A 27,982-nucleotide genomic window follows, 5' to 3' on the forward strand; every position below is an offset into this window, starting at 1 on the left:
GCAAAAAAAATCAAATCACTGATAGTAAAAATATCGAAATTATATAATTATATACATTTACAAAACCCCAACAGCGTTAATCCGTCTGGAAACATAGAGAGGAATTTCCTGTGAAGAAGGGGCAAGGAGACCCACACTCTTAAAAAAAAATTAACAGCCATACAAGAAAATATATTTTAGAGTTTAAACTGAGAAATCTATTTAAAACCGTTTTGAAACGGAATCTAGCATCGCTCCCCATTCGCGTTGGAGGATGAGGAGTACGCAAGATAAGTGTAGCTCTTGCAGCGTTTCTCTCATCTTCTCACAAATCTAGCAGTCTAGTAGGTAAATCTTTAGATTTTATTCTACAAACTACGAGATTGCGGATGTATCAGATGCAAAAAAATAGAAGTTAACATCTGGCCTAGGCTTGAAATTGCCAGCGTCAACTTTCGAAGGAGCTTTAAAATACATTTTCACGAATGCAAAGGGAATTTTTTCGTGGTCAATCGCTTGTTGTCATTGTTGTGACAGGTTTTATAGTTTTAAAAGATTGGCGGACAGTTTATTGCCAGTCCTTCTCTTCCGTTCTACGCCCTTGATTTGAGAACTGGCAGTGAATGTAAAATTAGAAGCATTTAATATGTATTTTTTTGACGTTCATATACACTACATTGTGTTACCTAAGTGAATAAATGATTTTGATTTCATTTGAGTGACAAATTGCTATATCAAATTGGTGTTGAAGCGCTAAGTTTAGTATATTATGTAAAAATTTGTGTGTTAATATTTCATGAGGATATGCCATAGTAAAAAACCGGATGACTTTAGAATGCGCTACGGAAGAACAAGGTCAGCCTTGTAAGCAAAAATAATTTATGAATTATTGAAACTTACATAATATGTAACACTTTATTTGTCATTCTTTATAAAATTAACTTTTAGTGTTCAGGATTTTTGCAACAATGACGTAACACGGTATCTTAAAGTAATTAAAGAGAGATGTTAGAAGAGGAATTCTTTTCTTATATAGAATGTATATTGTATACTGCAAACAAGGAAGTAGAACAAGGCTTTTTATCTTCATTATAAAAGTTTAGATAAGGGCCAAAAGCAACTTCGTTGTTGTTACTACAAGTTTGATCCTCCTTTGCCTAAAAAACGTAACATATTTAAACACATTTCTCTGGATAACAATTAAATGTCGTCTTTCTACGTACTTTCAGAAAAGTCATGTTAATTTATTATGAAATTAAAGTAGTTCAAAACTTGTCGACCTCAAAGTTCAAATGACATGCTATATAAGTTGATTTTTGCAACTGATAGTTATCATTCGAATTACAACCTTACATACAACATGTTCTCTAAAGTAAGTTTTCAAGAGAGGTTTAACTTCCGTTGATCAATAAATATTTTTATATAAGAAGTAAAGAAGAAGAAAAAGAAGCCAACTATTCAATTGCATAATTTCCATAACAATTAATTACATTTATTTTTTTCAGATTTTCGGCATCAGCGCTGTTTTGGCAGTGGCCACTGCAGGCCTCCTCCCAGCTGCCCACTACTCGCCAGCGTCCGCAGTGTCTTCACAAAGCATTGTCCGCCATGAGCAGCCAATTGCTGTCGCCTCACCTTACTACCAATCTGCTCCCTTGGCATACTCTGCCCCCAGACAGTACTCCTCCGCCGTATCCTCCCAAAACATTGTCCGTCACGCTGCCCCTGTAGCTATCACCCATGCCGCTCCTCTTGTCCACGCCACTCCCGTTGTCCACGCTGCTCCCTTAGTCCACGCTGCTCCAGCTCGTGCCATCATCGCCCAACACGAGGAATACGACGCACACCCCAGCTACGACTTCGCCTACTCCGTAGCCGATGGCCACACCGGTGACAACAAGTCCCAGCACGAGAGCCGCGACGGAGATGTTGTACGTGGTGAATACTCCCTGGTTGAAGCTGATGGCTCAATCCGTCGCGTAGAGTACACCGCTGATGCACACAACGGCTTCAACGCTGTCGTCAGCAACTCTGCACCCGCTCACTCCGCACCTGCCTACGCCCCGGCTACCGTTTTGGCTCACCATTAAACATCAACCAAAAAATCTAAAAATATACACGATACATATTAAGTTATTTATTGTAAATAAATACACTAGTTGATCAAAGTAAATTTTCTCTTCTTTCCTTTACCTATCCTACCTACCTATTTGTCTATCTACTCGTAAATTACAACGCGAGTATAATGTTGTATTATATTAACATGAATCATGTTAATGAAACCCTGGGAAATAACTTTACAAACTGTAGAAAGCGTCGACTAAGAATTTAAAAAATATGCCAAAGCCAGAGAGGCTTCTTCACGAAATATCGATGCTGTTCGAGTTGCTCGCCCTCAATGTGAAGATTAAAAAGGGTAAAACCTTTTGTGCCAGTTCAAATTTAAGACTCAAAACTAATTACAAGTGAGTAATGGGAATATTATTTAATTGTTATTTGACATTACTTTTTTTAAAAAAGAACAGCGGGCAGACGGGCCGTAAGTTTATTTGATGTTAAGTGATACAGTCATGCCAGAAAGCACGCCAGTGCGTTACCAGCCTTTGAAGAATTGGAACACCTTTTCTTGAAGGACACTAAGTCAAATCGGATCCGAAATACTTTAGTAGACAGCTAGTGCAAAAAGTGCCATTAATATTCTGTAAGTACATTTTTACATCATAGTATAATCTCCCCTTCTCCGCGTTTTTTTTAAGTTCTACTGAAAAGCATGATTATATTCAGTTGTTGTTGCACGATCTCCTAAAATTCATGTTCGAAACATTTGCTTAACAACAACAACACACTTGACAGATAAATATACATTATTACTCCCGAAACAAAATTACAATTCTTAATGATGAACTTAATAATATTAAAAAATAACTTTTTTTTAGTTAACCTTTTTTATTAAAGCCCGAACAATAAATACAGTATCTAACGCTTAAAGACATGGAGATTATCACAAAAAGGATCAGCTTCGTATAGGATATACCATATATGAAGCATCGTTCATGACAGATAGACCTATTGATAAAAGCGTTTTTATCCAAGGCCTCGCGGCCAGGCAAGTTTGGCTAAATTCTGAAATTTACTTCTTTAGAATATTTGTTACAATATCTACCGGGTTTTATTTTTTTTAGACAAAGATTATGTCAATATGGTGGCGTCTATAGCAAAATAATGGTTAATTGAGGAATGATACTACTTTTTAATAATCATTTATAGCTATAGCCATTATATAAAAGGCATAGATGTTTAGTTAGTCGGTCCATCTGGGGATCCGTCTAGATGGATTGAATATATCGCTTAATAATACAAGGGCCTAACTTCAATTCTTAGTAAAGTAAGATTTTATATGCATAAAAATTCTCCAGCAGTTAGCCCTGAAAGAGAAAGAAAAAAGACAAAAATACACATATTTGAGCCTCTCTCACACACCTGCCGCGCATACCCCAATCAATCTCACTGCTACAACTTACTAATAAGTAAAGTGTCCATATAGAAAGAAGTTAGACTGTGCAAATGTTGCGCAATTCGGGTTTGTACAATTCTGTCAATAAAACAGATGAGTTTCATTAAAACAAATCATATTTGATTTGATATATAATGTAGTAAGTTTGTAGGTCTTTTATAGGTCCCCATATTTCCAAAACCTGCAGTCGTTACAAGGTATTATACCTGACTGAATCTGTGTATTACATAATGTTTGTTATATTTTTTTGTACTATATGGGCCCAACTTAAGTTATTTTAATCAATTGTGTTTTATAGAATTTATTAATATTGTAATTAATTTTTCTATAGTGACATTATCAACGAACAAATCTGTAAAGTTGTATAATGATGACTTAAATAAAAGCATTTTATTCAAAAAACAAGCCGCAGTGGAAAAATTGCAAATATTTAAATTCTCATTTTTTGAATTACGCCTTATAGACCAGTGCAGATAGCCTTTAAAATAAATAAAAAGTGAAAAAAATAATAGTAGGATGAAACCTATTGGAAAGGGAGGATAATATTATAAAAATTAAAGGAAAAATAATTTACGGGCGATCTGAGGTCAGGAAGGGGCATGGGGGGGGAGTTTTAAGGGCAAAAAACGGTTTATCTCGATTTCCGACAAAACTAAAAGTCCTATCGAAGAAAGTTAAATGGCAAAGTTGTAGGTAATAAAAAGATCTAAAACTTTTTTATTCACACATTTTTCACATAACCTCAAAATTTATGAGAAAAATTCAAAAAACCAAGTTTTTGGTTTTTAATTTTTATCTTTTACAAATTTTTTTTTTTTTTTTAACGAAATTTGGTGAAAACTTACCTTTCTATGTCTCAAATACGCTGTAATTTATTTGATTAAAAATATTTATTTTTTCACCCTATTTTGCATTAATATCGAAAAAACACCCTAATTTTCGAAGGGTATGACGGGTCTGGGCGTTACTGCATACGATGTTTTGCATTTTCTGAGAAGATTTACTATGGTAATATATATATATATTTTTTTACCATAGGAAAGTAGAGATTTCAACGAACTGAAAGCACACCAACTTTTTGAAAAAAGCTGATATTTTGACAGGTGAATTTTCGATTGAAAATTAGGGTGTTTTTTTCGATATTCATTCAAAATAAGGTGAAAAAATAAATATTTTTAATCAAATAAATTACAGCGTATTTGGGACATAGCAAGGTATGTTTTCACCAAATTTCTTTAACAAAAAAAGAAATTTGTAAAAGATAACAATTAAAAACCAAAAACTTGGTTTTTTTAATTTTTCTCATAAGTTTTGAGGTTATGTGAAAAATGTGTAAATCCAAAAGTTTTAGATCTTTTTATTACCTACAACTTTGCCATTTGACTTTCTTCGATAGGACTTTTAGTTTTGCCGGAAATCGAGATAAACCGTTTTTTACCCTTAAAACTCCCCCCCTTCCCCTTCCCGACCTCAGATCACCCGTAAATTATTTTTCCTTTAATTTTTATAATATTCTCCTCCTTTTCCAATAGATTTCATCCTACTATTATTGTTTTAGGTTTCAAAAATTATCGGCACTGGTCTATTAGAATTACTGAGGATATCCAAAATAATAATTACAAAATACTATGGACACATCCACATAATATTATTCATCTAAATAAGACATCTAGAATGAGAGAAGAGATATAATAAAACGAAAAAGGGTAATTATGTTACTACATATGACAACTGTCATTGAACTTGCTAGCCAAACTTGTCCCCATCCTTTCACTGATCGATTAATTTTTTGCCAGTAAATTACCTATGCTTATATTTTGTACCTTGACGACCTTGGAAAATTTAACACCTTAGTATAAAGCTTGCTCTGGGTCCTTTAATGAATCAGTATCAAGCAAGTCTTTCTTTCAACATGTTCTGCAAAGTAAGTGACACTGAAAATGTTTGTTAATTAATAACTAAAGAAAATAAGAAATAATTAACTAATAAAGATTTTCTTTTTTAGGTTCTTGCTTTAAGCGCGGTGTTAGCAGTGACCAGCGCTGGTCTCCTGGCTACTCCCGCAGTTCACTACTCTCCAGCTTCCGCGGTCTCCTCACAGAGCATCGTGCGCCATGAGCAGCCAATCGCCGTAGCCGCTCCCGTTGCATACCAATCTGCTCCAATCGCATACGCGTCTCCCGCTCGTTACTCCGCCGCTGTCTCTTCACAAAACATCGTCCGCCACCAACAGCCTATCGCCGTAGCCGCTCCTCTCTCTTACGCCTCACCTCTTTCCTACGCTGCTCCCGCTCGTTACTCATCTGCCACTGCAGTCTCCTCCCAGAACATCGTTCGTCACGGACAGGCCTATGCTCCAGCCCGTCTGGCCTACCAAGCCGCGCCTGCACTCGTTGCACCAGTCGTCCACGCTGCTCCCCTTGTCCACGCTGCTCCAGCCCGTGCCATCAACGCCCAACACGAGGAATACGACGCACACCCCAGCTACGACTTCGCCTACTCCGTAGCCGACGGTCACACCGGTGACAACAAATCCCAGCACGAGAGCCGCGACGGAGATGTTGTACGTGGTGAATACTCCCTGGTTGAAGCTGATGGCTCAATCCGTCGCGTAGAGTACTCCGCTGATGACCACAATGGCTTCAACGCTGTTGTCAGCAATTCTGCACCCGCTCACGCCGCCCCTGCCTACGCACCGGCTGCCGTTCTTGCTCACCACTAAACATCAGCAAAACAATCTAAGAATGATATCATAGATATTAAGTTATTTATTGTAAATAAACACACTAGTTAATCAAAGTAAATTTTCTGCATTTTTATTCGCTGCGCAACTTTACCAAAACTTCTTGTAAATTCTATTACAATTTTTAAAAAAAACTTATTTTTATACTTTATAGTTGGTGTTTTAAATAATAAGAATAAATATTTAAAACACCAACTATAAAGTATAAAAATAAGTTATTCCTAACAAAATAAAAGTCTTTAAAATAAATAAAGCGACAAAACTCAAATTCGCAAATTGAGAATTCATTTCTGAAAATATTTTCATAGCAAAAATATTTCCTAAATAGTGAACGTCAGATCGACCGTAATTTATTTTTCCTTTCATTTTGATCATATTCCCCTGCTTTTCTAATGGGTTTCATCCTACTGTAATTTTTTTTGGTTTCAAAAATTATCGGCACTGGTCTATGAGCGCTGACGGTGAGCGTGAGACTAAATTCAGCCTAAATGTTTGTTGCATCGAAATTGAGCGTATATGTTCAATATCGACCAAAAATATTGAAGAATTAAATATTGAGATAAAAACGTCAATAATTTTATATTAAATAACAATTATTTTATAATAAATAAGTAGCTTAAAACCACTATATTTTTCAAATATTCAAACCGATAGATAGCTTTTAGATATTTAATTCGCTTCCGATACTAAATTATTCGAAGAAAATTCAGTAAAAATATTACTATATCTTGGGAATGTATGTTATAATATAAGCCTTTGCCAAAATCTTCTTTAAATTATAATTAGATGCCTATTTATTACTATTTTAAGATAAGTTATATATACCTGAGTGACCTAAAAAATTTTTTTAGCCTTTAGATGGGCTAAAATTTATCATACTATACGATTTATTCAGATCACTTGTCACGAACGTTGTGGCTCCGTACAAAAGTTCTTAACGTAAAATCTAACTGAAGCCAGTTCGATCCTGAGTGTCGACACATATAGGTTTTATTTTTGTTTTATATTTTTATATTTTCCTTTTTCTTCTATATAATAAGGAAGGGAAAATTTGAGGAATAGATAAAATGCTCAAATGCATTGCATGCTCCAAGGACCTAGACATAAGCACGCAGATTCAATGTATACAGTGCTTTAGAGGTTGTCACAGTAACTGTACAGGACTTACAGTGGAACAATCAAGTGACACTTGGATATGACCTCCTTGCATGCGTAGAGGACGGCGCTGCCCTGATGCATCGCCTGAAAATCCACAAGCCTCCACGAGGCGTCATAAAAAGGATCCAGGACAAAGCGACAAGCACTTGTCTAGGGATGACTTGCAGAAGGTAATTGCAGAGGGAATTAACCAGGCAATCGACGCTAAACTGGGTCACATACAGAATAAGCTGATCGAAACTCTAAAAGCTTCTCTTATTATGGAATTGAGAGAAGAAATTAAGTCCTTCATGATTCCATTCGTTGAAGAAACAAAATCTCTAAGGGAGGAATTAAATATACTAAGGAATGATCTCTCGAATAGCAATGCCATTGTAAGTGAACTAAAATCGCAAATTTCTAAGCAGCAGCAGTGGAACCGAATGAATAATATTGAGGTTGTAGGTTTACCTCAAACTAGCAACGAGTCGACACGCTCACTAATACAAAAAATTGCAAAACATGCTGACGTGGATTTGCAACCGGGCGATATTGAATTCGCCAATCGCGTACAGCCGAAGCAATCAACGCCAGGAAAGCCAAAAACAATTGTTGTTCGTCTCAGATCTCGCGACATTAAAGATAAAATTTTGTCCGGTTTACGAAAAAGGCGAGGAATTCAAACGTCTGATATTGGTTTGGCTGGTAATTCTAAGAAATTCTTTGTAAACGAGCACCTGACCCCTGAAAACAAATATCTGCTAAAAGAGGTTAAAACAATGGCTACGAACAAAGGTTACAAATTCGTTTGGGTCAGAAACTGTTGCATTTTTTTACGCAGAAACGAAGAGTCCCCAGCCATTACAATAAATTCGGAGCGGGATTTATCAAAAATTTCTTAGATTCAACTTTGCATTTGTATTTTTATTATTTAACTAATTATTTTACGGCATCGTTCGTGTATTTTTCAGTGGTTTTAGCAGCGCTTTGTTTCTTGATTTACAATTTCACATTAATAGTAACGCAGAATTCGAGATCTTCCTACCTAAATAAAAATGTTTGCATAAACGTTGGTACGTTTAGATTTTTCTTTAAATGTTGGATAAAACCCTAACCATATTCTATCAAAACGTGCGAGGCTTACGGACGAAAACGACTGAATTTTATCGCAATCTACTCTTATCTACTTTTGATATTGTTTTAATAACTGAATCTTGGTTAAGCGATAAGTTTTACGACAGCGAACTTTGCGGGGGTAATTATACTATGTTTCGGCGTGATAGAACTAAAGAAACATCACATAAAAAATATGGGGGAGGTTTGTTAATTTTTATATCTCCTAAATTGCAGGCTTATGAAAGACCTGAATGGAACTGCACTAACGTCGAAACTTTGTGGCTTACTATACCAGAAAATTCACTTGGAGCTAATGGTCGGCGTAATCTTCATATTGGATTGGTCTATATACCTCCCGATTCTAAGCAGCCGCAACGACTTATGACGTTTATTTCCTCATTCAGTCATATAATTGAATCAAACCCAAATGATTACTTCATAATTGTTGGTGACTTTAATCTTCCTATCATTAACTGGTCTCCCACGGGACCTATTATTTTAAAGCAGGGTACGACCCAGTTACAAGAAATCTCCGAAGATTTCATAAAAAAGTTAAATTCTTCTGGCCTAACACAACATAATTTTATTCCCAATATTTGTAACAATGTGTTGGATTTAATATTAAGTAATGTCTCTCTAGATAATACCAGAGCTGACATAGCATTGGTTAAGCCCGATATGCACCACCCCTGTTTAAGTATTGATGCAACTGACTTACTTCTGCGCAAAATGTCTCCAAAAGTTGGTCAAAAGTATAATTTCTATCGCGGTAATTACGAAGCTATTAATCAGGAACTAAGCGAGGTCAACTGGACACAGCATCTTAATGGAGACACTATAGATGAAGTTACAACAAAATTTTATGATATTGTGAATAGAACTATTATAAACAATGTCCCAATAAGCCGTAATAAATGCAATAATAAGTACCCCGTGTGGTACACTAAGTCTCTGATACACGTCATAAAAGAAAAACTAAAAGCTCATAGGCGTTGGAAAATGTACAAGAACCCGCGAGACTATGACGAGTTCTCGTTGTTACGTAGTAGGCAAAAGCGTATATCCAAAAAGTGCATGCTATCTTATGAACAGCATGTACAAGATAACATGGCTAAGAATCCTAAGGCGTTGTGGTCATACTTAAGAAACAAGAGGCAATGTAAATCTGGGTACCCTAGTATGCTAGTTCTTGGAGATGAGTCATATAAATCGGAGCCTGAGATTTGTGAGGGTTTTAATAAATTCTTCAACAGCGTCTTCCACTCTCCTGACGATACTTATGACCTACCTGAACTACCTGAGTCAGATATCATATATAATAACATTCACATAACGGAACACGACGTCTTTAAAGCTATAAAAAATTTAAATATAAACAAGGGTCCAGGTAGTGACGGAATACCAGCAGTTTTCCTACAAAGATGTAGTAAGGAACTTGCAGCACCACTATCACATATATATAATCTGTCCCTTAACACATTCTGTGCATTACCTTTAAAATGGAAAGAAGCACATGTAGTTCCTATTCATAAAAAAGGCTCCAAAAACAGAATTGACCATTATCGACCTATCTCAATCCTTAATTCTTTTAGCAAACTGTTCGAAAAACTAGTACATAATAAGCTGTAAAACAACTACCGGAGCAACAACACGGCTTTACTAAAAATCGCTCAACAGTTTCTAATTTGACTATTTTTACTGACTATATACTGAGAGGTATGGATGAGGATGACCAAATTGACGCTATCTACACGGATATAGAAAAAGCTTTTGATCGCGTTGATCATATTATCCTGTTACATAAGCTTTTCTCCCTTGGAATACGTGGTGACCTTTACAGATGGATAAAGTCATACATAACTAACAGACGGCAAGCAACAGTAATATGCGGGTACAAAAGCATGTTCACTAACATTACATCAGGAGTACCCCAAGGTTCAATACTTGGCCCATTATTATTTAATGCTTATTTGTACGATATAAAATATTGTTTTTACTTTTCTAAACATCTTATGTTCGCGGATGACCAAAAAATTTTCTTAAGAATAAAATCAATAGATAACTGTAATCAAATTCAACAAGATCTTAATAGGTTAGAAATATACTATAAACAAAATAAACTTTCAATAAATATAAACAAATGTAATAAGATAACTTTTTCGCGTAAAAACAAAAAAATTCAATACACTTACAAAATCGATAACACCCCAATAAAACAAGTAAAATTAGTAAAAGACCTGGGAATACTATTAGATGAAAAAATGGGCCTATCACAACATATAGATGACATAACAGGCAAAGCGTATATGCAACTAGGATTTGTCAAGCGGTCATGCAAGACATTTAATAACATACATTGCATTAAAAGCTTATATTTTGCTTTGTCTCCATATTATACTAAGTATAAAAAAGCAATAGAAAATATACAAAAAAAGTTTGTAAAATTCCTTAGTTTTAAAAAATACCAATGCTTCGATAGTTATGCGCATTCTTGCAATTATTTTAATTTAGACTCATTAGAAAGTCGGCGAAGTCAGCAAGACCTGCTTTTTTTACATGGTATCCTTAATGGGCGGATCGATAGCCCCTATTTGCTGTCGTTAATTTCTTTTAAAATTCCTTCTAAATATGCGACAAGACACTCAAAATTGTTCCATGTGCCTCGTACGAACTCGAATTACCTGCATAATTCACCAATGTTTCGGGTTTTATCTAACTATAACACTAATTATGAGGAATTTGATATTTTCCACCTCACCAAGGAACATGTGAGAAAATATTTGAAGGGGCGGGAAGACTCGAATTTTGTTTAGGTTGTATTTGGTATTATTTTTTGTTTTAAATATTAAATTTCAGTTCTCTGCATATATTTTTTCTATTGATGCGCTTATTTGTTACATTTTTCTTATATAATATTGTATATCTATGTAATCTGTTTTGGCTTTTTGTACTGTATAAGTGTTTGTTTTGTAATATTTTGTATGTTAGCTGTAAGATTACTTATAATTAAATAAATAAATAAATAAATAAATAAAATTTTCGTATTTCATAGAGAAGTAGGGAAGGATGACGGGTCTGGGCGTTACTGCATACGATTTTTTGCATTTTCTGAGAAGATTTACTATGGTAATATATATATATTTTTTTGCCATAGGAAAGAAGAGATTTCAACGCACTGAAAGCACATCACCTTTTTGAAAAAAGCTGAAATTTTGACGTCAGAATTTTCGATTGAAAATTAGGGTGTTTTTTCGATATTAATTCAAAATAAGGTGAAAAAATAAATATTTTTAATCAAATAAATTACAGTGTATTTGGGACATAATAAGGTAAGTTTTCACCAAATTTCGTTTAAAAAAATAAATTTTTGTAAAAGATAGAAATAAAAAACCAAATAGTTGGTTTTTTGAATTTTTCACCTAAATTTTGAGGTTATGCGAAAAATCTGCAAATACAAAAGTTGTAGATCTTTTTATTGCCTACAACTTTGCCATTTAACTTTCTTCGATAGGACTTTTAGTTTTGCCGGAAATCGAGATAAACCGTTATTTACCCATAAAACTCCCCCCCCTTCCCCTTCCCGACCTCAGATCGACCGTAATTTATTTTTCCTTTCATTTTGATCATATTCCCCTCCTTTTCTAATGGGTTTCATCCTACTGTAATTTTTTTCACTTTTTATTTATTTTAAAGGCTATCTGCACTGGTCTATCATAGATCAGCGCGTAGTTTGTCAGCCCTGACGCTCAGCGTGGTTCGTTTTAGTATCGTACTGACCGCCTTACTCGACCTGTATCCAATTCGCGATTTGCCATCTCTGTACACGCTGACGACGTCCGTTCGACACTACAACGCTCACTGAAAGCAGAGGCGCTCTAGCGATCGTCAGCGCTGACAGCTACGCGGCGCCGACGCGCGACGCGTACGGCCGCGCAGCCATCCGCGCTGACCACCGTGCGCGCTGATAGCTACGCGTCTTTCAAAAACGCTTCCTAGAAGTTCATATATCTCGACCATCAGCGCCGACGGTGCGCGTGCGGTCGGCGTGATACTAAATTCAGCCTTATTGTAAGTATTGTAGACATATTTAAGATTGAAATTTTATATAAAGCATTAATTAAATCGTTATTAAATTTTCGTTCCTACTAAAATCAATGTGTATATATTAGTTAAAAATTTGTTAGTGTAAAAATTATATTACAACTAATATTAGACTCTTATAAAATTTTATAAAACAGGGGGCAACCGAGCCGGCGGCTCATCTGATGTTAAGCGATACTGCCGCCCGTGGACACTCAAATTACCAGAAGCCTCGCAAATGCGATTTCAGCATTTTAAGAATTGGTTCGATCTTTTTTGAAGGAAGTCGAATTGGTTCGGAAATGCTTTAGTGGGCAGTGCCTTAAGTTACACTCAGTTTTGGAACGACGGACTTGTGTCTTATTAGGGTTAAATTGGACTAGATTAAGTGGACGGGCACGTTGCAGAGTTTTGACTTAAGATACAAACTTGTTCCTAATAGAGAACTGCCCAAGATAGACCTGCATTGCCAGCGATGCTATCGTCCGCAAAGCAATGAATGTTGATAAGTTTTAACATATCATTGATATGCAGAAGAAACAGGGTTTTAGATAGGACTCAGTCTTACTTCCCTTAGTTATCCAAAGTCGAGTTCGACGCGAAGAGACAGTCCAGAACATCGGACTTCTCCTACGCGGTGTGGGATAGCGAGTCATCCTTCCTGTGCAGTGGTGGAATGAAGGGGTGACAAAATCTCCCTTAGATAATTTTGGCACAGCACCACAGCACAGATTCGCTCATAGCCTTAGGGCTGATTGCAAATACGCGGAGAATAAAAAAATAATAATTTTGACAAGAGGCCTGATGGCTTGAGTCCCCGAAGAGAGGTGGGTAGTTATGAAGTCAGCAGAAAGTCCAACATAGTGTTTGTGACCATCCATATCTGGTATACTGGTGACCACATGTGCCAAGGCGTATACCAAAGCAAAATCGTGAAAGGATCTTTCCGCGAGATTTTATCACCAGATTTTATACCAGAGGTTTTTTCTAACCTGAGTATCGGTTAATAAGAGCAAGGGCGCCTTCACATTTTCCAAATGGTAGTGGACAGGGTGGATGTTGGAATGGATGCGTGGATATATGAAAGCCCCATATAATTTGTGAAGTTCACAGTGAGTATGGAAGAGGGCACCGTTGATAGTTTGCTCGCCTGCCCCGAAATCGATATATTAGAGACTTATTTTGAATTTGGAAGTCATAGAGCGCAGAGTTGCTACTTCAGAATACGAAGGGCAGTCTGCTGCCACCACCGTATGCTGAGGTGAACCTATTGCATCACGCCGGTTTCCTGTGAGACAGTGGTACTGCCCCGGTAGTGCTAGCCCATTTGGCTGAAGCCTGAAAACAACAGCATGGCACTCCCACTAGGATCGGGGTTGACTGATCGCTCTGGTGAAATAACCTTTGTCACAGGTTATTCCACAAGTGGCCGATGGGGCTGTCACTAAAAATATTTTTTAACATGGCAATAAACATTTCATTATTTTGCTTATATTCTATTGTTGTACACGAGGCGTTAATATAAAGTAAAATAAAATACTATATTATTTAAAGCACCCCGATGACCCAGGAACCGTACAAATAATATTGTAGCAAACTGAAATATTAAATTTTCGTATATTGTCGTATCGTGGATGCAGGATAGGATGTGTTAGGAGCAAAGGGTCAAAATAAATAAAATTCTTTCATTTTCATTATAGACAACGCTTTAATCACTTTGAGCTTAGAATGATGTGAACGGTCCATGCGATAATTTGAATATAATCAGTAAGTATAAAAAAGAATATGAAGTGACAGTACTATGTTAGTGTAATAGGATTTAGGCTATAAGAATTATATGCAAGCAACAAGTGAAATATTTTGCAAACTAGATCCAATAATTATGTTTTTGAATAATTATAGTAATCAATCATAATCTAAATAGAAGTAATACACTTCAAAGTTGTACCATAAAAAACAGACTGGGTTTGCTAAAAATATACATTTGTAATAGTCATTGAACTTGCTATCAAGACCAGTCGCAAAACTTTCGCTGATAGTAATATTTTATATTTTAAACTTATATCATCATATATCGAACATGTCGACCTTGTAAAATTTAAAGCTTTAGTATAAAGCTTGCATAGGCCCTTCATTGAATCAGTACCAAGCGATTTTTTCTTTAAACATGTTGTCTAAAGTAAGTTTAAATTATTATTTTGAAAAAAAAAAAAAAAGTTAAAGTATGTTGTATTAATAAATGTTTTCTTTTTCAAGGTATTTGCTTTAAGCGCGGTGTTAGCGGTGGCCAGAGCCGGTCTTTTGGCCGCTCCAGCAGTTCACTACTCTCCAGCTTCCGCGGTCTCCTCACAGAGCATCGTGCGCCATGAGCAGCCAATCGCCGTAGCAGCTCCCATCGCATACCAATCTGCTCCAATCGCATACGCCTCTCCCACTCGCTACTCCTCCGCTGCCGCTGTCTCCTCACAGAACATCGTCCGCCACCAACAGCAGATTGCCGTAGCTGCCCCTATTGCCTACAACACCGCTCCTCTCTCTTATGCCACACCTCTTTCTTACGCTGCTCCCGCTCGTTACTCATCTGCTGCCGCAGTCTCCTCTCAGAACATCGTCCGCCACCAACAGCAGATTGCCGTAGCTGCCCCTATTGCCTACAACACCGCTCCTCACTCTTATGCCACACCTCTTTCTTACGCTGCTCCCGCTCGTTACTCATCTGCTGCCGCAGTCTCCTCTCAGAACATCGTCCGCCACCAACAGCCCATTGCCTACAACGCCGCACCTCTCTCTTATGCCTCACCTCTCTCTTACGCTGCTCCCGCTCGTTACTCATCCGCAGTATCCTCCCAGAACATCGTTAGTCACGGACAGGCTATTGCTCCCGCCCGTCTGGCTTACCAAGCTACCCGTGCTGTGGTCGCTCCCGTTGTTCACGCTGCACCTCTTGTCCACGCTGCTCCAGCCCACACCATCATCGCCCAACACGAGGAATACGACGCACACCCCAGCTACGACTTCGCCTACTCCGTAGCCGACGGCCACACCGGTGACAACAAGTCCCAGCACGAGAGCCGCGACGGAGATGTTGTACATGGTGAATACTCCCTGGTTGAAGCTGACGGCTCAATCCGCCGCGTAGAGTACTCCGCTGATGACCACCATGGCTTCAACGCTATTGTCAGCAACTCTGCACCCGCTCACACTCAGACAAACCTCGCACACTGAGTAATCTCTAGACTGAAACTTTAGCTTAATAATGTAAGCATTTATTTATTAAAAACATGTTGTTACAATCCTATAAGGCCTCTTATTTCTACATCCTTAGCTTTTTATAATTTTGAAGTTTTTGTCTTAAAAAAACATGTTTGCATTGTGTTTAAAAAAAAAATCGTATTATATGTATTGATATATATAAATAGTAACAAAAAAAAGGTTCAACACTGATTTGCATTTACAATGCCATTTTTTCAGGATTACAATAATTCTGCATTAAATTTTACTATCCATCACTCACATATGCCACAAAAACAAAACTGTCTCATCGCTAAAAACCTTATTGGATATCACTTATTGACATTGAGCTATCAGGAGGCAGCGGCGACGCGGCAAATTTAAACTTAATGAACACCACAACACTAGTGCGATGTTCACTTCGTAGTAGTTTACTTTACATATTATGTCTGTTGATCTTGTACAAATTTTAGTATATATTGATAGATTGAGATGAGCTTTAGGTACAGCCATGCGATTCTGTAACTCACTTTTCGAACATAGACTTTACGTGCCGCAACCAGGTGATGGTGCTCTCTTCGGTACTTATTGCACAGAGTGATCTTAAAGATATGTGTACAAGCGAAAAAAAGCAACGCCATATCTCGAATAACATACAAACACAAAGTTAACGTCTTTTCACTGCTGTGAACTATATAAATCTTCACACATGTTATTAAATTATTTATTTACACTTCGTTACCTTATACAAAAACATACATATAAAAAAAGCAGGTTACATAAGTTTTTAGGCAACGGGCGGCCTTGTCGCTAACAAGCGATTTCTTCCAGGCAACCCTAATATGGAACAATAAAAAAAGAAACACCTACAGAGGGCAATTGATTTATTTATTCACTTTTTCTGAATAGATTTTATAGGATAATTATTCGCAACAGAGCTTCCCCTCTAGACAAGCGGCATAGTTAAAAGCTCTGTAGCATTATCGATATAAAATTGGTAGCAAAACGTAGTATACGTAGAGTTGTCGAACGCTCAGTCGATTCAATTGTTCGATAGCTGTCGAACTTTGTCACTGGTTTTGTTAGTAAAGTTCAAATTACTTGACATTTTGACAAATGTAGAGATTTGTTTTAGGTATATTATAAATATTCCTTTAATCTAAAAAAATTTATTACGCACAGTTAATTACGAAGACTACATTTCAGCGTATTTGGTAACTACTTCAATTAAACAATATTATTTACTTTTATCGTCACTTAAGTATAATTATTTTAGTCATTATTGTTACTCTCGCTTTATAGATTTCAATGATATTACAACTTTGTTAAGTACGTACTTAATAGCATAGAACACTTGGAGATTTCCTAACCTTCAGTTATTAGTATTAATCTCACAATTTTATTTTGAATCATTATCGTATGGTGTTCAAAATACTATGACGAATTGTACAGAGAATCCTGCATCAGTGTCATTTGATCCACGGTGACGTTGATGAAAGAACAACGAAATTTAGTTTTCGACTTTCCACATAATATACTACTGTTCGGCATCTTGTGTATGTGTATGTGATAAAATGACATTTTCGTTTTAATATAAAATAGACAAATAAAACTAAATGAAAATGTAATATTTACTTTTTATTTACGTGAACATCCTTATACACTTAGCTGAATAAAAACAAATCTTATAACAGTATACGTTTATAATTTTTTTAAGTGTAAGTAAACATTATACATACATTACATATTATACTCGCACAATAAATAACAGTTGTCAAAAAACACAGGTACTAAATAGAAATTTAAACCTCATTAGTGCGTAATAAATAAAATCACGTTAGAAATATTATTGTGAAATTAATCAATATTTTCATTAATGTTACTAATTAAATTGTAAGTTAATATGTCGTATACTATTTGCACTAATTGATGATACAAATTAATTGTACTTATTAAATTACGTATAACCGTTATTTTCACTCTTCTACCACAAATCCCAATGTTTAATAGTGATATTAGTACTGTAAGAATTTTTATATGGCAAAACGCTAGTACTCAATTTCCCCTGTTAAAAGTGCCACTTTACACTTAATAACATTTTGATACCAATTATTTATTCGAATATTAGATCAATATAGCGTAAACAAATTTCAAGCCCATACATTTTTTATGTTACCTTTTTTATTCTACATAACTATAAGGCCGTTTGTCTAGGGGCACTTGTCCGACATCCCAATAATCAGGATCGCTCCACATGTGAATTTTAGATTTTTCAGTACTTTGTGACTTAACATTTATTTAATACTTGGTGTATAATGATGAAAATAAGTTTACAGTGGGTTTAATGTGTATTTCTTTTTTTGACGTTCATAAGTGTAGATTTTGTTACCTATATGAATAAACGATTTTGACTTTGACTTTGAAACGTATATCTATGACCTTTAATGAGCCGTAGATTTCTGCATATATTTCTAAAGTTCTTTATAACGACACGTGTCAGTTTTATCAGGTTTTTCATCTTACCTTTTAATGTAATAAGACATTTCTTCAAAATTATGGAAATATCCTGAAGTAGTGAAATTTCTACTACTCTTTTATTTTTGTGGTAATAAATAATAAAATTAAAGACTACTAATTGACTTGTAATTAATACATAATAAGAAAAAGCTATTGGTTTAACCAAGATTTGAACACACGATCTCATAGTTAATAGTCGCTGAAGACAACGGAATCACTGGTAACGCAACAAAATTTCTTGGTCATAAATTATTTATTTATTTTTATTTTATTTATTTACACTTCGTTGCAATAAAAATAAAAGAAACACAAATAACACAATACATAAAAATTATAAGGGATGCAACGGGCGGCCTTATCGCTAATAAGCGATCTCTTCCAGGCAACCCTAGATTATTTGGGCTGCTTTTGATTTAAATTAAAGACAATGACAATATATTCGTATCATAAATATAATGTAGGTATCTACACACATACGTATTTCATAATATAAAAAAAATCGAATTATGTAAATCATTCTATCTAAACCTTGCAGGAGTAGCGCCAAGCGCAACCAAAACATTTATTCTAATCGGTCTAGACGTTTAAGGGGAGTTCAGTGACATACACACGTACAGTACAATTATATATATAAAGATATAAATAGTACTTGAGGATACATATACATAATATTTATATGCCATATAACAATGAAATCTATAAATGGATATAAAGCAAAACAATCAACATTCATATTTTAATTCTATGAATGGCACACTAAACTTGAGTTGAACGAGGTGAGAAGGTTACATAATATGCGTATCTGGTATGCGATTATTCATCAGCTGAAAGTAACAAGTAGGTATAATCATTAAGAAATCAAAAGTAGATCGTAAACTTGTCGACCTTAAAGTAATATGAATATTGCTGTATAAAAGAAAAAATTTGCACAATTTAATCAGCATTCATACAACAACCAAATTGACATCATGTTCTCCAAAGTAAGTACTCAAATGATAGAAAGTGTTTTATAGACCAGTATGGTTAAGCTATATTCAAAAAGTTAAAATTTCAATTATTATAAATAAAATTTATCTTTTCAGGTTTTTGGTATCAGCGCTGTTTTAGCGGTGGCCTCTGCAGGCCTCCTCCCAGCTGCCCACTACTCACCAGCGTCCGCAGTGTCTTCACAAAGCATTGTCCGCCATGAGCAGCCAATCGCCGTAGCCGCTCCCGTCGCATACCAATCTGCTCAGCTGGCATACGCCTCTCCCGCTCGTTACTCCGGCGCTGTCTCATCTCAAAACATCGTCCGCCACCAACAGCCCATTGCCTACAACGCCGCACCTCTATCTTATGCCGCACCTCTATCTTATGCCTCACCTCTCTCTTACGCTGCTCCCGCTCGTTACTCATCTGCCATCTCCTCCCAGAACATCGTTAGTCACGGACAGGCTATTGCTCCCGCCCGTCTGGCTTACCAAGCTGCCCCTGCTGTGATCGCTCCCGTTTTCCACGCTGCACCTCTTGTCCATGCTGCTCCAGCCCGCGCCATCATCGCCCAACACGAGGAATACGACGCCCACCCCAGCTACGACTTCTCCTACTCCGTCGCCGACGGCCACACCGGTGACAACAAGTCCCAGCACGAGACCCGCGACGGAGATGTTGTACGTGGTGAATACTCCCTGGTGGAAGCTGATGGCTCAATCCGCCGCGTAGAGTACTCCGCTGATGACCACCATGGCTTCAACGCTATTGTCAGCAACTCTGCACCCGCTCACGCCGCTTCTGCCTACGCACCAGCTGCCGTTCTTGCTCACCATTAAATAATTAAAGTAACCAATAACTTCCAAGTGTGTTCATGTGATATAATATAATTTAAATATTTAATATAATTAAAATATATTTAAAAACTGAAGTCTTCTATTACTTATTAGACGTTGTACTTGTATATTATCTTCAAGGAAGTATATTTTTACAGTCTATACATTTTTATTATTGTTATTTGGAGAACTGGTGTAACTGAAAAATATATGAATGTACCTAAAAATTTATTCATAATTATAATGATTTCAGTAAGGATTAAAAGTATCCCCTACCACAAGTTTCTTGCGTAATCACAAATATTGCTAATTGGGATGAGAAGAGATGGTTGCTAACAGAGAGAGTTGCTAACGTTTTAGATATTACTGTTGAATTGCTGTTTTACACAATATTTCATAAAAAAATATAGGATTACCAGTAGAAAAGCCGGACATCACACAGATGTGATATGAGTGATGAGAACGCTATTCAGGCTGACATAATAAGCACATTTACCATATGACTTTGCTAATGCTTCCTGCCAATAACTCAATATTTAATTTTTATTTATATAAAGTATTATGGATTTTAAGCACACACATTTATTCATAAAAAATAAATTCTTGAAATATCTCCATCAAAGAACTCTCATTGTCAAATCGTTTTTAGATTGTGACCTTTCATCGATTTTATGTATAAAATTCGGTAAACAATAAAAGTATTATGTACAAATGTTGGATACATTAGTACATAATATTGTATTTTAAAAGCCTCAAAATTTTTTTAGTGATTTCCTTAGGTTACTTCAGGTAAACACTGTTCAATTTAAAAATGTGGATTTTAATAATAGAATCAACTTTGCTTTAGTACAGATATTTTAATGTTTATTATTTTATTGTAACAAAAATTAAAAATTTGGTAAATTTCACAAATCATATTAATTAACACTCATTTAATCGACTACTACTTTCACTATTATATAGTAATTTAATAAGATACACAAGAACTATAATAAGTAACAATAACTATAATATATAACTATAACTTTTTAATAATCAACATACATTTTACATAACAACATAAATCATACATTTTAATAACAAAAAGATGCACCAAATTTATCAAATCAATAAATTAAGCCTCTAAAATTTAAATATAAAAACATAATATGCGATTTTATGAATATGATCTTCCGTGTAAATATGATCTTCAGCACGTTACAAAATATCACCCAAATATTTGCTACGTTTCAACCATTCGTTGTGGAACGAATTCAGTTTTTATACTTCCAGACAATAGTTACAAAAGAATTCTATAATACTTAGACGTTTTCAGAACACTAATTATGTATGTGTGTATGAAGTAATATTTGTGGCGTATTTTATCTGACACAAAGGGATAGACAAGCCTATTTTGTTATGCTGAAAAGTCATAACTATTTAAGCTGTAAAACATTTTCAAATGGCATCAGTTGTAGTTCGTAGTTTAGTTCAAACTCATCAATATGATCTCTAAAGTTAGTAGTTACTTAGTTTAGTTATTACTTTAATACATAATATAACTGTTTCCTTTGAGGTTTTCAGTTAGTCTGTCACATATGACATATACATATTTGTATTAATTCACTTCGTCTCAAAATACAAATAAATTTATTTAATAACAACATATCTCCGAAAATCATTATAATGTTTAAGTGGTCTAACTCGCTGAGTTTTTATCTTATTTTCTTTTCAGGTACTTTCTCTCTGTGCTGTAGTGGCTCTCACCAACGCAGGAGTTATACATACAGGCCTCCCTTCTGTCGCACTTAACCCATTTCAACCAGAGTTGGCTAATTTAATCGCCAACCCATCTATTCCTTTAACCTATCAATACCCCTTTAACTATCCAGCTAATTTGTACCCCAATCTGCCCCAGCAATACCAATATGCCCCAACTAACTACCCATATACCTTGGCCCCACTCCAATACGCACCTGGATTTGAAGAACTGGCCGTTAACGAGCCGGTAGTGTACGTAGAACCTGTATTACGTTCACATCAGCGCGTTATCCCAGAGGCTGTTATCGAAGCGAAACCGGAAATCGAGGTATTGAATTAGTTTCTACATTCCTATTGTTAAAACCTTTTCTCAATCTTCAAAGTTTGAAATATTGGAAAAATATTTCCAAAAAACAATAATACATATTATTTTTATTAAATATTATATTATTTATTTGTTCTTGCACCTTCGTAAAACTAGAATAAAATCCTATTATTTTAATGACATGTGTAAATGAATACGTTTTAGGAGAAACCTCACTACCTTTTTGCCTATTCCGTCATGGACAACCAAACTGGAGACAACAAGCAACACCAAGAGAGCCGGGAAGGTGATGTTGTTCGCGGTGAATACTCACTTCTGGAATCTGACGGAACTCTACGAAGAGTTGAATACATCGCTGACCCAGTGAAAGGTTTTAACGCTGTGGTTAGTCGCACAAAGCCACAGGAAACGGAAGCTAAAGCCTGATCTCATTTCAGTTGAAGTCTATTGTTTCAAATACGTCAAATCCTTTGTTATTCTGTTTTCTTTATTGTTTTATTAAATAGTAAAATTGTTTATTAACTATTTTTTTACATTTTTTATTTTTTATTTTTGTTGTGTTTCCACTCGCACTCGAGGCCTTCTTCGCTTGCACAAACTGCCAACTCGAGATGATTTTGGCCAAATTAAGTATCATCTTACAGATTCTTTAAAAATCAAAGTACACATGGTCGCACCTTACACAAATTCACCTTCTTATTTGAGCGCCGCTCGAGTGCAAAGGGTTCATGATATTATTTTTACGCACTTTTAATTAGGAAAATATAAAACGCATATTTTTTCAAATTTGAACGAAAGTTCCATATTTTTTGAACTCTTTGACCCAATAACTACATATATATATTTGTTTCCTCATTAGAATATATGATATGAATGTCGCTGTACAAGGAACTATTCGGTGGCCGTTAATACACATTTTGCAATATGTCATTGGTTTCACTCAATCCAACGAAAACACTAACAAAATTTTCAGTTACGTATAAAAAACATAGGAAAAGAGGAATAGGTTCAACGTGTAATTTTTGATGTAAAATACTTTCCCTTATAGTAATCTATAAGGATATAAAATATGGAATATATATAGAATGGAAAAAAGTATCTATTTCGAACAGTCGCTATCAAAACTTCTCTTTATGCATCTCAATGTCTAAATAGAATAGTTTCTGATGATTTATCATTAAGTATCATGGATTATTTAATTAGAGAAGTAGTCATGTACTTTAATTACATTTATTTAGAACTAAGAATAAATACATTTCTTTTGAATTAAAGAACAATAATTCAAATTCAATGGTGGGCGAGAACAGCAGCTGGGGCGTATGCGGAGGCGGCGTGAGTGGGTGCAGAGTTGCTGACAATAGCGTTGAAGCCATGGTGGTCATCAGCGGAGTACTCTACGCGACGGATTGAGCCGTCAGCTTCAACCAGGGAGTATTCACCACGTACAACATCTCCGTCGCGGCTCTCGTGCTGGGATTTGTTGTCACCGGTGTGACCGTCGGCTACGGAGTAGGAGAAGTCGTAGCTGGGGTGTGCGTCGTATTCCTCGTGTTGGGCGATGATGGCACGGGCTGGAGCAGCGTGTACAAGGGGAGCAGCGTGGACGACTGGAGCGACTATAGCAGGGGCAGCTTGGTAGGCCAGACGGGCGGGAGCAACAGCCTGTCCGTGACTAACGATGTTCTGGGAGGAGACGGCAGATGTGTAACGAGCAGGAGCAGCGTAAGAAAGAGGTGAGGCATAAGAAAGAGGAGCGGCGTTGTAGGCAATGGGAGCAGCTACGGCGATAGGTTGTTGGTGGCGGACGATGTTTTGTGAGGAGACAGCGGCCGAGTAGCGAGCGGGAGAGGCGTATGAGAGTGGAGCAGATTGGTATGCGACGGGAGCGGCTACGGCGATTGGCTGCTCATGACGCACGATGCTCTGTGAGGAGACCGCAGAAGCTGGAGAGTAGTGAACTGCGGGAGCAGCCAGGAGACCAGCACTGGCCACCGCTAACACCGCGCTTAAAGCAAGTACCTAAAAAAAGTAAACATTTATATTTTTATTATTTAGCATTTTCTTAATCAAAAATGAATAATAATTTAACAGTTAGACTTACTTTAGAGAACATGTTGAAAGACAGAATTGGTTGATACTGATTCATCAAAGGACTTAGTGCAAGTTTTATACTAAAGTTTTAAGATTTCCAAGGTCGACGAGGTATAAAGTATAAGCATAATTTATTGGGTTGAATGCAAAAATTCTTACATTAGTGAAAGTTCGAAGACAGGTTTGGCAATCAAGTTCAAGAATTCATTCAAAAACACTCCTTTTATCATTTTTTATTAAAATTCTTAGAGTTTCAATACGTCCGAAATATTTATTTTCCTGATATGTATCTCTTTTAATGTAAGAGTTAGACATGCTTTACCGTCTCCATTGTTCAACTAAACCCGCACCTGAAATTGATTTGACCCACATTAACGCCCTGAAGGCTGACTGTGAATTCGTTTTTGAAGAAAACCGATGAGTGAAACAAATATATGAAATAAATAAACTTAAAAGATAAGCTTTTAATAAGCTTAAAAATGTATTACGTCTAGTTTAAACAAATAACTACTTTATGAACTGTCAATAACTTGAACAATTTTTTTGAGTTCATTGATTAGTATCTTAATAAGGAATATCTCTGCAGAAACTTGTCTTTGCGAATCCAAATTGTTCAGTGCAGCGAAATGATTCTAGGTCTATCCTACCTGAAACTTTAGTAGTTTGGACTAAGTTTTACAGTAACCACGGACATACGAAAGCCACTGATGAAAAGTTAAGTAGAAGACAACCCTGCGTAATGCCCGCCTACCCCACAATATCTTCGGAAACAAGGCCGTTGTGACTAACTTTACACGAGTAGTTGCTGTAGATAGCCTTTAGGTGGTTTCTAATTCTGTGTGGTACACCAATTTTTTTCCGATGCGACCAGATGCTAGTCCACTTGACTATGTCAAAAGCCAGCCTATTTATTACTGAGGATCGATTCAACTGCTCTCGTAAGTCTGTAGTGTAGGATTTTACAGAAGTTCTTGGAAGAAATAGAGAGCAGAGCTATGCTCCTCCAATTCTACATATACTAACATCTCTTTTTTTTGGAACTGTGATTAAATTACCCTTGTTCCACTCACCAAGAAGCGTCTCAGACTTCCAAATCTTTTCAATTTTCAAAGGGGCGTTAGTGCTTCGGCAGCAGTTTTATATCAGCGTTGAATAGTTCCGCTGTTAACAGATTTTCCTAGTGCTTTACCACACTTCAAATATTGGATTGCATCCTCTACCTCCCCTTATGAAGGGACTAAAGTGTCGTTGAAGAAGACATTATGAGGTGGTAGATTGGACAGGTTCAGTCGATTCCTTATAAACATTGTCAAAGTAATGTCTCCAGCGTTCTAGCTACAACACTGAGTTGGTAATGAAGTGGCCAAGCCAGCTAATCCACCGAAAGATTTCTAACGAATAACTACAGAACTATACTGGGAAACGCCAATCAGCCACCATAATTGGTCGCAAGTGGAGATAGAAGGGACACAATTTTTGAAGCCCAACCATAACCCCAAACAGGCACTAGATTGGACTCCAAAAAAAAGGGGAACCTAGGCATAAAGCATAAAGTTGTCGTGTTCCGAAGTTAGGTGCGCGGTTCAAGAAAGAACGAGACGTCGAAGCATTGTGGACACCCTCTGCCGCCAAAATAAGTCAAGTAAGTTAAGAAAAAAGTGAAGTAACGGCTCATATATTGTTTGTTGTTTTGTTGTCTACGAACGAAGACAAGGACTTTTCGACTGATTTGAAAAATTCTTTCACCATCGGACTGGTCAATGCCTGAGTAGGTACTGAGAGCACTAAAAATATCAGATTGTTGGACAAAAAAAACAACCCGTCGAGAACTAATAAAAAATGTATGTGAAAATTACAAAAACGTATCAAATAAATAGTTCAAACTCTTAATAGATTTACTAGTAGTAAGTAGTAGGTCACACAAGGTTTTTAATGTTTGTAGCAAGGAAGGAAGGTATTAAACAAAATTGAATTTATTCATCAAGCAACCTTTCTACATTCTTTAAAATAATAACCGAAGTAAGAATATATATTCAATGTATAAGACTACTGTATAAGACTTGAATATACTAAAAAAAAATAATTTCTAGGAATTCACACTACAATAGAAAACATTTCACAATTGTCTATTAGAACAGTGCAGAGTGTTGCAATGTTAACAATGAGGGTTGAAAATGATGTGTTTTGAACACATGTTGCATGTGCTGTGTTTAAAGCTCAAAAAATACTTTTGTTATATGTTAATGAAAATTCAGAAATATCAGTCAGTAAAACTAGTTCATTTATTCACAATAAATTACTTAATGTACGATATTTTTTTGAATGTTTGATATTTAATGGTGGGCGAGAACAGTAGCTGGGGCGTATGCGGGTGCGGCGTGGTGGGCGGGCGCAGAGTTGCTGACGACGGCATTGAAACCGTTGTGTGGGTCAGCGGTGTATTGAACGCGACGGACTGAACCATCGGCTTCGACCAGAGAGTATTCACCGTTAACAACGTCTCCATGACGGCTCTCGTGCTGGGACTTGTTGTCACCGGTGTGGCCATCGGCTACGGAGTAGGCGAAGTCGTAGCTGGGGTTTGCGTCGTATTCCTCGTGTTGGGCGATGATGGCACGGGCTGGAGCAGCGTGTACAAGGGGAGCAGCGTGGACGACTGGAGCGACTATAGCAGGGGCAGCTTGGTAGGCCAGACGGGCGGGAGCAATAGCCTGTCCGTGGCTAACGATGTTCTGGGAGGAGACGGCAGATGAGTAACGAGCGGGAGCAGCGTAAGAGAGAGGTGAGGTATAAGATAGAGGTGCGGCGTTGTAGGCAATGGGCTGTTGGTGGCTGACGATATTTTGAGATGAGACAGCGCCGGAGTAACGAGCGGGAGAGGCGTATCCCAGCTGAGCAGATTGGTATGCAACGGGAGCGGCTACCGCGATTGGCTGCTCATGGCGGACAATGCTTTGTGAAGACACTGCTGATGCTGGTGAGTAGTGGGCAGCTGGGAGGAGGCCTGCAGAGGCCACCGCCAAAACAGCGCTGATGCCAACAATCTGAAATATCAAGCAATATTAGTTGTTGTGGAAATAGTACATTGATCAGAATTTTATAAGTACACTTATAAAAACAAAACACTACACTACATATTTTCATAACTTTGAATAAAAGCTCTATTGATTAAAATATCAGTTAGAAAAACTTACTTTGGAGAACATGTTGTTTGTAAGGTTGTTGTTCGAATGATAATTATTATTTGCAAAAATCAACTTTTATACCGAAGTGCCGTTTGAACTTTAAGGTCGACAAGTCTTTTGGTCTACTTTTGATTTTGTTCAAGTAAACTTGACTTTTGACTATAAGAATTTATTCTTGCATAAGGCTACTGTACCTATACGTATTTTATGCGAGCGGTTATCTATATATATAAAAATGAAACCCGTTTTCCGTTGTCACGACATAACATGAAAACGGCTTGACCGATTTGGCCAATTCTTTTTTTATAATATTCTTTGAAGTACGAGGATGGTTCTTACGGAGAGAAAAATTAAAAAAATTGAGTGAAAAAGTCTAAAAACAACACTTTTCTATATTTCCATACATAATATTCGTAATAATACTTTAAAGTCAATTTGAACTTTAATACCATATCATAAAGTTCAAGTGTTAGTGGAGGGGTTCCGGGAAGGTAAATTTTTATTTTTTGACATAATGTC

The 27,982-nt window shown here is 36.5% G+C and overlaps 5 protein-coding genes across 6 annotated transcripts; 4 read left to right on the forward strand and 1 right to left on the reverse strand.

Moving 5' to 3' along the window:
• The first annotated feature begins 5,391 nt into the window (after positions 1 to 5,391).
• Positions 5,392 to 6,297, forward strand: LOC125051018 (cuticle protein 21-like). The gene is made up of 2 exons (XM_047651141.1): positions 5,392 to 5,417; positions 5,499 to 6,297. Exons 1-2 carry the CDS (start codon positions 5,406 to 5,408, stop codon positions 6,213 to 6,215), a joined length of 729 nt encoding a protein of 242 aa, XP_047507097.1. The 5' UTR covers positions 5,392 to 5,405; the 3' UTR covers positions 6,216 to 6,297.
• An 8,426-nt stretch (positions 6,298 to 14,723) lies between these two features.
• Positions 14,724 to 15,794, forward strand: LOC125051289 (cuticle protein-like). Its single transcript, XM_047651502.1, has 2 exons — positions 14,724 to 14,748; positions 14,826 to 15,794. The coding sequence occupies exons 1-2, from the start codon at positions 14,737 to 14,739 to the stop codon at positions 15,792 to 15,794; spliced, it is 981 nt and encodes a 326-aa protein (XP_047507458.1). The 5' UTR covers positions 14,724 to 14,736.
• Positions 15,795 to 19,255: 3,461 nt separating this feature from the next.
• LOC125051016 (cuticle protein 8-like) lies at positions 19,256 to 20,324 on the forward strand. 2 transcript variants are annotated; one of them, XM_047651139.1, is made up of 3 exons: positions 19,256 to 19,297; positions 19,400 to 19,648; positions 19,685 to 20,324. In XM_047651139.1, exons 1-3 carry the CDS (start codon positions 19,286 to 19,288, stop codon positions 20,123 to 20,125), a joined length of 702 nt encoding a protein of 233 aa, XP_047507095.1. In that variant the 5' UTR covers positions 19,256 to 19,285; the 3' UTR covers positions 20,126 to 20,324. The 2 variants fall into 2 exon arrangements, with proteins under 2 accessions (XP_047507095.1, XP_047507094.1); XM_047651138.1 differs by having other exon boundaries at positions 19,400 to 20,317.
• A 1,173-nt stretch (positions 20,325 to 21,497) lies between these two features.
• On the forward strand, positions 21,498 to 22,709 carry LOC125051023 (cuticle protein 21-like). Its single transcript, XM_047651146.1, has 3 exons — positions 21,498 to 21,618; positions 21,837 to 22,190; positions 22,392 to 22,709. Exons 1-3 carry the CDS (start codon positions 21,607 to 21,609, stop codon positions 22,611 to 22,613), a joined length of 588 nt encoding a protein of 195 aa, XP_047507102.1. The 5' UTR covers positions 21,498 to 21,606; the 3' UTR covers positions 22,614 to 22,709.
• Positions 22,710 to 23,398: 689 nt separating this feature from the next.
• On the reverse strand, positions 23,399 to 27,501 carry LOC125051290. The gene is made up of 4 exons (XM_047651505.1): positions 27,473 to 27,501; positions 26,618 to 27,322; positions 24,289 to 24,366; positions 23,399 to 24,206 (listed from the first exon to the last, which is right to left on the reverse strand). The coding sequence occupies exons 1-4, from the start codon at positions 27,482 to 27,484 to the stop codon at positions 23,475 to 23,477; spliced, it is 1,527 nt and encodes a 508-aa protein (XP_047507461.1). The 5' UTR covers positions 27,485 to 27,501; the 3' UTR covers positions 23,399 to 23,474.
• Positions 27,502 to 27,982: the final 481 nt, after the last annotated feature.

Source organism: Pieris napi, chromosome 7 (assembly GCF_905475465.1).
Source record: "Pieris napi chromosome 7, ilPieNapi1.2, whole genome shotgun sequence".
Taxonomy (NCBI): Eukaryota; Metazoa; Arthropoda; class Insecta; order Lepidoptera; family Pieridae; genus Pieris; species Pieris napi.

Excerpts from the sequence above, each read along its gene's own strand:
- LOC125051290 (XM_047651505.1), bottom strand. Across the intron at positions 24,367-26,617 it reads CAGCTACTGTTCTCGCCCAC|AACTTTAGTATAAAACTTGC; the intron begins CATTAAATATCA and ends TGGAAATCTTAA. Across the intron at positions 24,207-24,288 it reads CTTTCAACATGTTCTCTAAA|GTACTTGCTTTAAGCGCGGT; the intron begins GTAAGTCTAACT and ends TACTTTTTTTAG.
- LOC125051023 (XM_047651146.1), top strand. Across the intron at positions 22,191-22,391 it reads AAGCGAAACCGGAAATCGAG|GAGAAACCTCACTACCTTTT; the intron begins GTATTGAATTAG and ends AATACGTTTTAG.